The sequence below is a fragment of the Lolium rigidum genome, chromosome 5 (assembly GCF_022539505.1).
Source record: "Lolium rigidum isolate FL_2022 chromosome 5, APGP_CSIRO_Lrig_0.1, whole genome shotgun sequence".
Classification (NCBI taxonomy): domain Eukaryota; kingdom Viridiplantae; phylum Streptophyta; class Magnoliopsida; order Poales; family Poaceae; genus Lolium; species Lolium rigidum.
This window is the reverse complement of record NC_061512.1, coordinates 9,429,868-9,444,056: the sequence shown is the minus strand read 5'-3', so window position 1 is coordinate 9,444,056 and position 14,189 is coordinate 9,429,868. Positions and strand designations below refer to the sequence as shown.

The following is a 14,189-nucleotide window of genomic DNA, read 5'->3' as shown; positions in this document are numbered from 1 at the left end:
CACGAGCACGAGACCAGGAAATAGAGCGGGGCGTTACCGTCAGCGTACGGTCGAACGGCCGTGGCGGTGGCGTAGTTCAGAATGCAGTGCAGGTTCAGGATGCCTCGGTTTGAACGGAGGTAGTATAGGATGTGCCAGCACAATAGCGCATCCGCGGCTCCGGCAGCAAACGAGCTGCCCCTCCAATGGCGCAGTGCATACAATAGAAACTAGATGCTCCTCTGCGTGCCGTGAGGTCCAGGATCTATGCGCACATGCTAGCTAATGTATGTGTGTGCTGGAAAATGTTGGTATAGATCCAACGAATCCCAAATTATTTGATGATTGGATTTGGCAAATTTGTCTAGGAGTAGCCCAGATGCTTTTCTGATTGAATATTACAAATCTGACAAATTACTACCATAGTTGCATATTGAAAACTGTATAAGAAAATCCACTGGAAAATTGCATATGTTAGAATTATAAGGTAGACATATAAGGTACGGGTAGATTAGAATTCATCGTATTTGGGGTTGTTTAAATTGACAAAATATTGTGACATCACTTTTATAATTACAGGAAATCATTAAATACAGGTTGATGAATTTAGAGAGTGACAATTAAGGAGTCAATTAGATGGTAGTGCAAACTAAAGATGTAATCTTTTAAAGAATTTTCGAAGTTGATATATGGAGAACTGAATTTGGCGCTTTCACGATGTTGATCAATTTTGGCGCCAAACTTGAGTCACGATAGTTTTAATCTAAAATTTATTAGTTTTTTCAGTTGCAACTCACGCGTATGCGCCATGACACATGTACAAGGTGGTCAGGATGAACATGCTAACTCATCGTGTGGACTTGTTGAATTAGGTTGTGGTTTCTATGTCACAAAGGATAGTTGTACCAAAGAGAGCTTATTTTGTGCGACTTCGCGTCGCATTTCTTTATCTCCCGGTGCAACGCACGGGCAAGTTTCCTAGTACCTAATAATAAAGGGAGAAGTGTTTCCGTGGTTTGGTCAGTTAGGCTCTTTTCGTCCGTCGTTTGGTTCGTTCGCTCGATCGTGCATCGGTAGAAGTCTATTCTCCATCGATCTCCACTTGGTACCCACGTAAGGGCTGCTGAGATTGTATTTCCTCCATTGGATCGCTGAGCGAGAACGTGACCGATCCAAACAAAAGCTTCCCGACCAGACCCATTATCCTCCGCTTCTTGCCTTCTCTGCGTATTTAAATATGGAAGCGATCGATTGCTGTCAGACAAGATATATGAAGCCACCATGACAAACGGAAGCAAAGTCATGACCCTTCAAAGAGAAAAGCGAAATCGGCGGCGCTGGCACTGGCAGATAGACAAGCGGCCGTGGATGCACCGGTCGAAGCTGTGCAGGCCCTCAAGAATAATACTCTCCGCTCCAGGTGCAGCTCGTCTGGGCCGAGCTGAAGGCGATCATGGAGCAGTACCTGAAGTTATCTAACAATCAGAGGCCGAAGGCCGTCGCCAAGCCCCGTGACAGGTCCCAGAACACCAGCCGCATGAGCTCACTCCACGCCGCCGACTCTCCCCTGCTCCTATACGACCGCGGCTGCCTCGCTAGAATCGACGACCACGAGCTGAAGATCTCGGCCGCTTCCGCAATGTACAACACTCTGGACATGTGCGTGGACATGCAATACAAAAGTAGATGGAAGAGGGGGTGGACGGGATGACGCCGATCCAGATGGCCTCGGTGCCGCTCGGCATCCGGGGGCGTGACGTCATAGGCGTTGCCCAGACCGGCTCCGGCAAGGCAGCTGCCTTCGTGCCCTCGTGCCGTCCTAGGTCGCAAGCATGCCGCCGATTGTTACGACGCCGACACACAACCTCACGCACCAGATCGAGAGAGAGACTGCAAAGTTCGCGATGTACATCGGCATCAGGCTGGCAAAGCCCATCAAGGCTGGCTGCTCAATCCTCTCTCCTTCCAAAAAAAGGTTGCACAAGAAAACATAATTCAATTTTTGTTCACAGCTTTGAAGGCTTTGATAATTGGCTAGGTTGCACTAGATTCCAGTGATATTAACATAGCACAATGCAACCACATAGGTAAATTATGAGTTCAGTTGTGTCCTCTTTCCAATGAGGACAGAGGACCTTGTGTAGTTCGCTCAACTTCTCAAAAGATCCCACCTGACATGAGAAGCTAGGGGATTGTTGGAGCGTAGGAACTTGGACATGGAAAAGTAGGCTTTTGAACATAACTGAAGTGGAGCAAGAATATGTTTGTATGAAAGTCCAGCTAAGCTTCAGTAATTCATTGTGTTTGTCTAAAACTCTAAGCATGTGGTAGACTTGTTTATTTTATCTTTTGCATATATTTTGCCATTCATTAAAAAGGCCTGAAAGTTTTTTTTTGGATAGATAGTACGGTTGAAATAGGTTTTTGGATAGGTAGTTATCCCCCTTATATGAATTGGCAGTAAATTTTCTCAGTTGTTTCTGTGTGTGAATTAATACTTTATATCTGGCATTGTCTTATCGGCACCATTATTCAATAATATTTATTGATTGTGTTTCCTCAAATGAAAAAAGCGGTTGGCCGACAAGGAGGACGAATATCTAGAGTAAAAGGAAGGGGAGGGAGGGATGCCCACGAAGAGGAAAAGCGGCGGAGCTAAGGGCCGGCGAGGGTGAGGCTGTGCGTTGGTGCAAGGTGAAGGGCGGGGAGGCGGCGCGCAGGTGGAAGGTGTGGTGTGCTGCTGAATTTTTCCTTCAGGTTGGTGGGACGGTGAAGGGAACAAATCACCAAGGTTTTCTGTGGGGGGGGGGGGGGAAGATGGTTTGGTTCAAAGGTGGAAGGTGTGGTGCAGTATCGAAGTTCAATCGAGGATTTGTGCAATTACGAAGTGAACGAGCTAACAAAGTTTTCTTAGGTAAGTAGGATAATACGTTTCGATTGGGTAAGGCGCCATGACAGTTTGTTTTGCGTATGAGTGTTCCCACATAGCTATACATGTGTCACTGCCCTCGACGGTGGTGACAAAGAGGAGAAGTGTCAACATATATGGATGGTTTGATGAGATGTGCGAGTATTTTTTTCTCCCGGTGCAACGCACGGGCACTTTTGCTAGTTTGTACTCAAGGCAGATATGAATATGATCATCTCTTCCCGAACGCCCACGCTCGGTTGCTGCTTCTGCGGTTCAGCCCCGAGAGGCCCGAACCCGATTTGTTTTTTTTATGCGGAGCGGATTGGGGCAACGTTCGGTAGCAGTTTTCTGTTAGCATACGAGCGGTGCGGGTTGGATCGGGATTGCCCAAGGTTTTCTGGTCGTGATATCGCTGATTTTTTTCTCGCACGCACGAACGACGGATTGCAATTTAATACTTCCTCCCTCTTGAAAAGAATGTCTCAGTTTTGTCTAAATTCGCATGTATCTAGACGTGTTTTAGGGTGTAAATCTAGACAAAGTTCAGACATCCTTTTGTGGATGGAGGGAGTAGTAAGATATAATTTTTAATCAGTTTGGCAGGCTTCATAATGATTTCGGCACTGTAGATATGCAAATTATCCATTTCTTTGTTCAGTCCTTGCCTACACGTAGCTATTTTAGCTATTTTTTCCTGGCTTCCAACGTCCACTCGGTTACTTTTCTTTTGGCCAGATGGGTGATCGGCTACCCGGTTGTTTGCCGTCGGTTCAGTTAGGATGGTCTTCCACCGTGCTTGGTTATTTTTTAGTCTTTCCACCGCTTTGACTGAACAATTGAGAAGTAGAACGATCCTGAACGCCTCTCCCCGCCGTTCAAAGCTCTGTCCACTGCGCGAGATGGCACCACCAACGCTTTCTATCGATCCCAGCCGAGCACAGCGACGGAGGAGACGGCAGCATCTTCAGTGCCCGCGACCCCTCGATTTACCAGGTGTTAGACAGGGGGATCCTTTTGCTCCTTTCCTGTTTAACATGGCTGCTAACAGTTTATCAAAAATGATTGTCTCTGCTCAAAAAAATGGACTTATTAAAGGGCTGGCTGATAATTTAGTAGAGAATGGTGTAGCCATTCTACAGTATGCAGATGATACTATTTTACTTATGCAAGATGATATGGAGGGAGCAAGGAATTTAAAGCTTCTCTTGTATATTTTTGAGACTATGTCTGGCTTGAAAATAAACTTTGAAAAGAGTGAGACGATGTTGGTGTTGGAAGATGCAGAGAAACTGGATGAATATGTGGAATTGTTTAATTGTCAAAAAGGGAAGTGGAAATTTCAATACCTGGGTATGTGCTAGGAGATTATCTGTGGCAGAAATGCACTTCATGGGTGAAAAAATAAAGAAAAGCATGGGTGGATGGATGGGTGGAGCTATGTCTATTGGAGGCAGATTAGTAAAGATTGACTCCTGTTTGTCCAACAGTGCTGTTTATCAAATGTCCATGAGATTGCTGCACAAGACAACCATTGAAGAAATTAAAAAGCCTATCAGGGCATTCTTTTGGGCTGGTGATGCAAATAAAAGAAAATATCACTTTGTCAAGTGGAGATGGATATGTAAACCCAGAAGTAAGGGAGGTCTGGGGGTGAAAGACTTACACAAGTTCAACATAAGTCTGATGTGTAAGTGGTGGTGGAAGCTGGAGAATGAGGAAGGACCTTGGCAACAGTTCATGAGGAAAAAATATCTGGGTGATGCTGGGATTCAGTGGGCCAGACACAGAAAAAATGACTCTCCACTGTGGAAAGATATGATGCAGATTAGAGATGTTTATCTCTGTGGTAGGAGGATGGCAGTGGGAAATGGTTGTAGAACCAGCTTTTGGAAAGATGCTTGGTGTGGTCACACTCCTTTGATGGACAAATTCCCTGAGATATACAATATCTGCAATGAACAAACAATTTCTGTAGCTAATGCTGCTCACATGGGTTGGAGGCTTTCATTCAGAAGATGGCTATCTGAAGATTTGCAGAGACAATGGTGTGGCCTGGTGAATATCCTGAATCAGAGAGGTTTATCTGATAATGTGGATAAACCAAAATGGAAATGGACAAAAAGTAGACAGTTTACTGTGAAAAGTATGTACAAGCAGATCTGCAGGAATGGGATGGATAGATCCTTCAAACATCTTTGGAAAAGTAAAATTCCACTGAAAATCAAAATTTGGCTCTGGCTGATTTGGCATAATGCCATTGCTACTAAGGATAATTTGCTGAAAAGAAACTGGAAGGGTGATCCTCTTTGTCAATTCTGCTCCACACATGAAACTATCCTACATCTTTTCTTCTCTTGCCCTGCAGCTCAATACATTTGGAGTTTGGTGGGGATGGCCGTGGGTGCTCCTACTCGCCCTGGATCCTTTGCACAATTTTTTTGGTGGATGCCACAGTTTTCCAGTGCAAGTCGCAATGTGCAAATTGCTGGCATTGCTGCTATTTGCTGGGCGATTTGGAAAACCCGTAATAATTCCTGCTTTGAGAAGAAAAACCTGAAAAACCCTGCTGACTTAATCTTCCTTGCTACCTCTTTTATGAAATATTGGGCAGGTGCTCACTCTGATGTGGAGGCGGCCCAACTTCAACAAGGAGCTGCGGCTCTCGTCAATCTGGCCCTGGGTGCTGGAAACAGAGGTGGAGCTGGGAATACCATGGTGATCAACCAACAGCTAAGGCTTGAGCAAGGTGATGCTGCTATGGATAATGATGCACAAGACAATGCAGATGCTGACGCTGATGAGATGCAATCATGATGGAGCTTTTCCTCACTTCGATGCTTTCAGGATGCAGTTATCTTCCATTAGTGCTTTTGACCATCTCCCGGAGAGTTTCCACTCTCTGGGTGCTGTTGCATATACTGTCTTTTGCCTAGAAGGTTGGCTAGTGGCTGCCTTGTTCGATACTTCTGTAGTAGTTTTCTTAGTCTGCTGATGTTGTGTTGTAATGAAAATTAACTAGACGAAAACCTGACGATGTATTTTCGTTATCTCACGATAATGAAAATTCGATCCCGGTGGGGGATTGTTTGGAAAAAAAATCCATGGCGGCTCACCGCGGCGGCGGAGGGCGGCAACAACGTCGCTGGGGGAGCGGAAGGGTCGGAAGAAGCGGCCGGCGTCACGAATTTCCAGTTGATGTACATGACCCACGAAGGCAACATGGAGGGATTGGGCGAGCTCCTGGACGCCGGCGCCGACCCCAACTTCCGCTGCTTAGACAGCCGTACAGGCGGCACGACAATTCATATCCCTGCCTAATTGCTCTGGTCCTTACGCCTCCCGTCGCCGGTCAGCACGCCTCCAGCAAGGAGGAAGTCCTCAGCGTCGCGTAAACCGGCGAGGGGCTGCCGTTTTTAGCAGCAAATTAAATCGAGCTGTTGGATGGCAAACCACGATGGGCTCCTCCACGGCGCGACGGGCCTCCTAGACGTACTTGGCATCGGAATCTCCAAGGCGGCTGGTTGAGGATTCATCAGCGGGCTTCTGTGGTGTGCCGGTGCACGACCCGGAGGTGGACTTCTGGGGAGGAATTGGCAATAGGGTTTGAATTAGGGAGAGGGATGAGGCGAGTAAGCAGGAGGTGGGCAACAGAAAGAAGATGAGAGCAGCGATACACACTTGTCGCTATTTAAACTGAATACAATTGTCCCCGCAAAAAAAAACTGAATACAATTGTACCATTTTCAGAACATATAACTCACGAAAGTTGGTGGAATTGTTGTTCAAAGTTGAACTTGGACTTTAGGTCAGGCATTAACAGACCAGCTCTTGTACACAATACAATTTTTTATGTGTTCATGTGAGCATATCAACCTCCGGTTGGATGCTATACACGCTAAACTTACGTAAGGAAAACCATGATCAAAGTTACAACATAAATAGTTACAAATTGAAGCACTTGTGTGTATTCAACTATTCATACAACCGTTCACGTACACGTTTACATCTTAAACGTAGGTTGGAATAACTATATCTTCCACAACAGTTACAAATGTTTACCTTCATACACATTCGAGAGATATTAACTGACACTATATGACAATACTAAATCACACACCAAAGAAAAACATGCCACAAAATAAGAATTATTAATACTATTCTCATATCATAGATACGAAGAGAAAATCTTGAGTGTTGTCTTATCCTTAACGGAATTTTCTTGCCAATGAAGCCCAACCCACATGGACTTCCACATAAACACGATCATAGATGTGATCCGAAAATGAGAAACATGCAACCCTCCATTTCCTCTTGAACAAGAAACCACAGAAAACAATCCAGAGACCTACCACAAATCCTAGGCACAAGCTGAGGTAAAAGGAAACCATATCGCTCATGCCTTCGTGCTCTTTAGGGATGAGCGTTGTTTTGTCAATTCCTGAGCAACTCCTTGTGAGAGGTGGACCACAAAGACCTGGATTACCGATGTAGATGGATGCTTGGTCATCTAGAGTTCTTAACTGATTCCCAGATGGTATTGTTCCTGTCAAATTGTTATATGACAAGTTCAAGCGGCTGAGTGATGTTAGAGCCGATAAACTTATAGGGATTTCACCAGATAGCTCGTTATGTGACAGGTCAAAAGATTCCAATGCCCGTAGTTCGCCAATACTTTGGGGCATTATGCCACTGACATTATTCCATGACAAGTTCAAGCTCTTCAATGCAACGAGCATGCCAATTTCTGAAGGAATCTGCCCCGTTAAACCGTTGCAAGATAAATCAATGTTTACCATATATGTGATCCCACTGGTGTATTCAAGCTCTTGACCTTTTGTGTCCACCAATAAACTATCAGTATAATAGTAAGGGGGAATGGCATAATCAAACAATCCGTTGTGAAAAAGATTGAAAAGGGCACCACTAGCATTGGGACCAAGAGTCATAGCTGTGAGATTCCCAAATGACTCTGGTATATTGCCAGAGATGTTGTTGCATGCAATGTCTAAAAACTGAAGCCCCTTCATCTTGCTTAGTTCACCATGGATGCCACCAGAGAACTTGTTTGAGCGTAACCGCAAAAGTGCCAATTGTGGTAACCTTGACCCGATCCATGCTGGTAGGCTCCCAGAAAATTTATTGTACGCCAGATCAAGTAAGATTAAGTTTCTGCACCTCTGGAGAAACATAGGTAATGGTCCCGAAAGATTGTTTCTGTTCAAGTTAAGGGTTGTAATACTCGAGGTTATGTATCCTTGAGGGCACTTTGGAATTGTCCCGTGTAACAGGTTGTTTGATAGATCAAGAGATTCCAATAGTTGCAACTGAAGCAGGGAGCAGGGAATGGTCCCAGACAAGGAATTGTTGAAGAGGAGCAGTGATTGTAGCACTAGCCCTTCGGTGCCTGATGGCAGTGGGCCTGATAGATTGTTGTTAGACAGGTCCAAGTAGTGGAGCGTCTTTGGAAGTGTTGGAATCGGACCAGTGAGCTCGTTAGAACTGATATCCAGTGTTTCTAGTTCCAGGTCACCAAGGGTCTTAGGAAGCATGCCAACAAGTCGATTGCTTGACATATCCAACGCCCAACGAGGACTAGCAGTCCAAAACTCAGCAGGGATGTTATCATGTATGCTTGTGTTCGAAATATCAAGAGCCTCCATTGTTGGTTGGATAAGCCAAGCTGGAAATTGGGGCCCTAGAATGCAAGAGCTAAAGCCTGCTGACATCAACCTGAATGGAGTGTACCATGTACTATTGACCTTCACAGTTAAGGAATTATGAGAGACCCACAGGTGCTCTAGGGTAGTTAAATTTGTGAAATGGTCCTCAGTGATTGTACCATGTAGGTTGTTTGAGTCTAGCCATAATTCTGTCAAATTTCTAAGTTCCCGTATACCAACTGGTATCTCCCCAGCCAGCTTGTTGTAGTCGAGGTAAAGCATGTTCAAGCTGCTAAAGCGCCCTATCCAATCTGGCAAGCTCCCTGTAAAAGAATTGTAGCTCAAAAGTAGCATTTGCAATTCATTTGATGGCAACAGATGCAGTAGCTTCCTTACGTCCATGTTGAAGAAGTTATACGATAAGTCGAGGCACTGAAGTTTCTTCAATTTCCTGAAGGTCAATGGCACCATGCCGGTAAAGTGGTTGGAATAAAGATCTAGAGTTTGAAGGGAAGTTAAGTTTCCCACAACGTCAGGGATAGGACCATGGATCCCACATCCACTTAGAGAGAGCACTTGGAGGCTGGGAAGATCCCAGAGCAAGCCCAAATTTTTTGCTACAAGAGAGGTGTTGAAGGGGTTATACTGCAGGTCTAGGCTCTCCAGCGATGTGAGGTTGGCATGCAACGGGGGAGGCATAGTGTTCTGAAGGCCACAAGAACCTAAATCAAGGTGGATGAGACCAGGGAGCATGCTGACAGCCTGAAACCAGTCGACGGCAGCGCTGAGGTCCACCCAAGGCATGCTGAGAACTTGCAGCTTCCTCAGGCGCGACACCCATGCGAGATCATGCGAGTGGGTTCTGACCTGAATATCCGTATAGCTGTTGAGCTGGAGGCTGAGCAGATTCGAGAGGTTGCCGATGTGGGGAGGAATCCTACCGCCGAAATTAGAGTTAGAGAGGCCGAGATGCGTGAGGCTTCGGAGGGCGCCGATGAGCTCCGGGATGGGTTGGCCGCTGAAGTTGTTGTATGAGAGATCCAGCTGCTTCAGATGTCGTAAAGAGAGCAAGGAGGAGCGTATCTCACCTCCCATGGTCCCAAAAGGGTATGCATATCTTCGGCTGTTGACTTGCGGCGCGACGTCCTCCGAGATGGGTCGGCTGTTGATTCGGAGCGCGATGACGTGGCCGGTTCGGTTGCTGCAAACGACACCCTTCCACCGGCAGCAGTCCGCGCCTCGCCACGACGACAGGATGTTGCCGGAGTCGTTGAGGCCGGTCTTGAAGTCGCGAAGCGCGTCCCGCTCGCGGGGGATGCAGAGGATGCCTGCTGGTGTTGTTGGTGCGAGCGCCGCCTGGGAGCTCCGGTGGAAGAGGGGAAAGCACGTCATCAGGATTATCAGAACTCGGACAAACGGCCATGGCTCGGCCATGTTTTTGTGTGGGTAGTATGTGAATCGGCAGCTTTGCTAGTTTGGTACGTGCGTCATCTTGCACTGTTCGTTCAGTATATGAGGAGAATCTGTGACTGAACAGTCATTTCATCTATGAAGTCCAGGTCCACCACCGCGTCAACCACGGCGGCGATGGTATGTCTAGACTAGTAGATGATTGATGGCTGAGCGTGTCCACCCTTGTTCGACCGCCTCAGATCATTTCCAGCCGCGTCCCCCAAACAACATCCGGTAATAGCTTTGGATCGAACATTTCGGGACACCCCGTATCTGTTTGCAGTCACGTTCCCAAACAAAAATTTAAAAATCTTAAATTCAACTGGAAACACTCAAATTTGTTATATATTACAAGGATTTAAATGAAATTTGACTGCGTGATGGGCTGCAGCGGTCGTCGTACTCGAAGAAATTGAAGTCGCCATCGTCCACGACATCCTTCTTGCCGTGAGGCCGGCGGGCTCGTTGACGGGTTCATCCCTCATCCCGCCGTTGGGACCAGCTTCGCCTTGTCGCGCGTGAGGTCGACTGCCGCTATAGTGGATGGACATGGCGATCATATCCCCGGTGTTGCCCTCCTAGGTTTTGTTGTCCTTCAGCGATGACATGTACGTGGCGTTGTACCCCGGCGTGTCGTTTGGGTCGTCGCTGCTTGCGACGAGGCGCTGTTGGCGGAGGAGCACCACCTCATCCTCTTCCTCCGGCTTCAGGATGAGGAGGGCGGTGCTACCATGGCTAGCCTGTTGCTGGGGAAACGGCACGTGGATCGTTTTACCGCTGCAGTTGCCACATCTGCGTCAGGTCACCGACGTTTTGTACTACTCCTTCAGCTCTCGCTTCGGCATGGGTTATGGGTTAGGGGGACACTGTAGGAGGAGGAGGACGTTGTCGAGCGTGCTAGCCCTGATGATGAAAAATGGGAGGAGGATGAACGTGAAGTCGTTCCCTTCAGAAGCCCTGGTCATGTGGATTTATTTATTTAAAGATGGGCACCTTGTACCTTATGTTTAAAAAACTATCATGTTGTGCTCCAGTTATTTCTCACGTAATACGAATTATATTGTTCGTCTGACTCCAGGAAGTCATTTATGATGTTTCTGCATGACAGGATCATATTTAGACTGATAGGGGAGGCCGGAAGCGATGGGATATTTTTGCCTTCTTTTTCTATTGAGCGCCAGTAGTATTGTATACATTTTCATTAAAAATGATTTATAACTAGTATTTTCCTTATTTTCGAATGTCAAAAAAAAACCAAAAGTAATAAGTGCTTGTTGTGGGGCCATAAATTGGCGATTTTTTTTTAAATAATACATTTTTTCCCTTTAATTTGAGAAATAATAGTCTGTTTTAACAAATTTCACAAATAATACACTGTCGGGGTATTATTTCCCGAGAGCTAAATGTCGGGCTAGAGTTCTCCGACTAATCCTAATTCTGTGAGTCAGCGTTCGCAGAGAATAGACAGGGCACTAATCGGGTTTCAGTTGGCCGACTGTAGAGGTATCGAAAAATGCTAACCCGAGAGGCCCATCCTCGTGCTTGCATGCGTTCCTGTAGACCGCACTCTGCATATTGGTGGCAGTGATGAGTGATGGGATTTGGCAGTGATGAGTGATGGGATTTGGCAGTGCGGTTCAAGCAAAGACGACCAGAAGAGATATAGACATCTTCAACGGGCCGACACATTTCAGCGTCTAAAAATGTTCGCGCGCGTCTGTTTGCGTCGGTTTAAATGGTCGAAATTGACCGCGCGTCCGTTTGCGTCGGATGACTCCAGCAGCACGACCTATTTTTTCTCGATTTTTCATTTTTTATAACATGAAAACATAATTTACATAGTAAAAGAAAGGAAAATAAAAACCCTAAGAACGCATGCGCGTACTGGTTCCCCTCGTCGCTGTCGATCACGACGAGCTCCGGTACCGCCCACGGCCAGTTGGGAAGCGGCGGAACATACGCCGGTACCGCTGGTGGTGGTGGAGGTGGAGGAACCGAGGCAGGTGGTGGAGGTGGAGGAGCCCAGGCCTGTTGCGGAGGTGGAGGCGGCGGTTGAACCGGTGGCGTGGCCGAGTCCTGCAACGCCAATCGTAGGGCTTCTTCCTCCGTGAGGCCCATGGGCATAATGCCGGTGGCGTGCCGAGGCAGCGGCGGCTGCACAGGTCGGTCCACCTCCGAGACGAGGACGCCGAGCCTCGCGATCTTCCCGTCTGTCATGTTGTATGGGTACTCAAACTCCCGGCCCTCCACCATGGCCAACTGTCATTACTGGAAAATGCACGCGACATAGTCGTCACTGTCGACCTTGGCCTCCTCGTTGTGGTACGTCAGCGCCTCGCTGTAGTCCTCGTTGTCGTGGTCGTCCTGTGCAGGTGTCGGCGCCTACCGTCTTCGACGACGAGGCGCCGGTGGACGGTCAAAGGGGAAGTCCCTGTCGATGAGCCCGCCCTCCTCCTCGGATCCTTGTAGGACTCGATATAGTTGCGCCAACTGTCAGAGTCGATGGCGTATGCGGGATCGGCGCGGAGGACCGGCGGCAGGTACCGCCTCCTTCGCCGGATCTCGGCGCTCCTATCTGGCTCGCGCGCAGGCATGGGCGGGCACCCGGCGGTAGCTGAGCCGCCAGCCCTCAGGCATATGCACGTCCCCCAGGCGTCGCACGGCGTCTAGTTCGCGTGCATCAACCGTCCCACGCTGACGGGCAGCGACACCCTGTGCGGCCGCTCCACCTTCTTGGTGCCGCTGCCGGACGCCTCAGAGTCGTTCTTCTTCTTCCACATGGTGTTGCGGCGGCGCGCAACGGTGGTGGTGGGAGTGGAGGTGTGAGCGATGGCAGGAACGATGCCGGTGGACTTCTAAGGCTGGTCGCGCGCGAGAAACGATGTCATTGAAGGCGGCGCAGAAGCCCAGCCGCCGCCCGGCAGTGCGCACAGAAGAGGCAGCCGCGACATTGATGGCGACGGCTGCGACGCAGACGCGAAAGCGATGCCCTCGATATAGGCTCGCTGCCAGGCGGGTCCGGTGGAGAAGCGAGCGGTCACTCGGGGAGTCCGTGCAGCGTCCGCCGCGACGCATTCCAGGCGCAAATATGCGCCGGGTTTGCGTTGCTGCGGACGACCCGGTCTCGATACGTCGCCCCGCTGGAGGTGGTACCAGACGCATTTTTATCCGAACGAACGCAAACAGTCACTCAACATCAATTTGCGTCGTCCTGTTAAAGATGCCCTAAAAACGAAATCCAACACTAGTACTCCATGTCTTTTAGAAAGCATTCGATTCCTATCAATATGCTAAGCATGGTCGTGGCGTGGCAAACAAAATGCAGTGATTAGCCCGACGTACTGCCCCAAGCGCCGGCCAATCGGGTTTGATTAGCCCGATAACTCATGTCGGGGAACGCTTGCCCGATACTAGCTGCAATTGGAGAAGTGAAACCCGATTAGTGCCTTACCTGCTCGTGTCGAGGCTGACCCATAGAATCAGGACGAATCGGGAAACTCTAGCCCGACATGTAGCTCTCGGGAAACAGTATCCCGACAGTGTATTATTTGTGAAATTTGTCAAAATTAAGTAGTATTTCTCAAATTAAAGAAAAAAATGTATTATTAAAAAAAAATTCGCCATAAATTGCTAGTATCCCCGTTTACGCACTTACGGAGAGTGATTTGGACCGATGTCGCTGTGTTTGAACATTCTGCAGTATTCTTGTGGTGAGGGGACAAGGTTGACTGACCGGAGGATGGTGATCTGGTAATTGGCTGCATTAGTCGGTTGAGAAAGCTGCGTGGCCCTTTGATTACGACATGTTAATTAATATAAGCAAAGACTTACAAGTGCAAGAGCTTACCCCACATGCGACGTTTCCGTCTTTTTGTTTTTCGTTTCTCTACTTCCTTTCTGTTCGTTGTCCTGTTTCTTTATCTTTATCTTTGCATTTTTATTTATTTTAATGTTAGTTTGTTGTTGCTCTCATTTCGTCTCTAGACTCCTTTTCATTTATATTTAGCATGTTCATGTGTTTCATTGGCAATGTATACTTTTTATTGATGTTTTTTTATAAATAGACCTAATGCTTTTATTACCAACTGATATGGTTTGATCCGCTAATATATTTATAGTCTCGGTGTGGCACGAAAAGATTAACGCAAGTCTTGCATGTTTGTCTTTGAAATTTCGTAGCTAGTATT

The 14,189-nt window shown here is 47.5% G+C and overlaps 1 protein-coding gene across 1 annotated transcript; it reads right to left on the bottom strand.

Annotated features, from left to right (window-relative positions):
- Positions 1-7,089: 7,089 nt before the first annotated feature.
- LOC124654616 (receptor-like protein EIX1) lies at positions 7,090-10,053 on the bottom strand. Its single transcript, XM_047193610.1, has one exon. The coding sequence runs from the start codon at positions 9,982-9,984 to the stop codon at positions 7,096-7,098; it is 2,889 nt and encodes a 962-aa protein (XP_047049566.1). The 5' UTR covers positions 9,985-10,053; the 3' UTR covers positions 7,090-7,095.
- Between the last annotated feature and the right edge of the window lie 4,136 nt (positions 10,054-14,189).

Coding starts and splice junctions, on each gene's coding strand:
- LOC124654616 (XM_047193610.1), bottom strand. CDS start 9,984: ATGGCCGAGCCATGGCCGTTTGTCCGAGTTCTGATAATCCTGATGACG.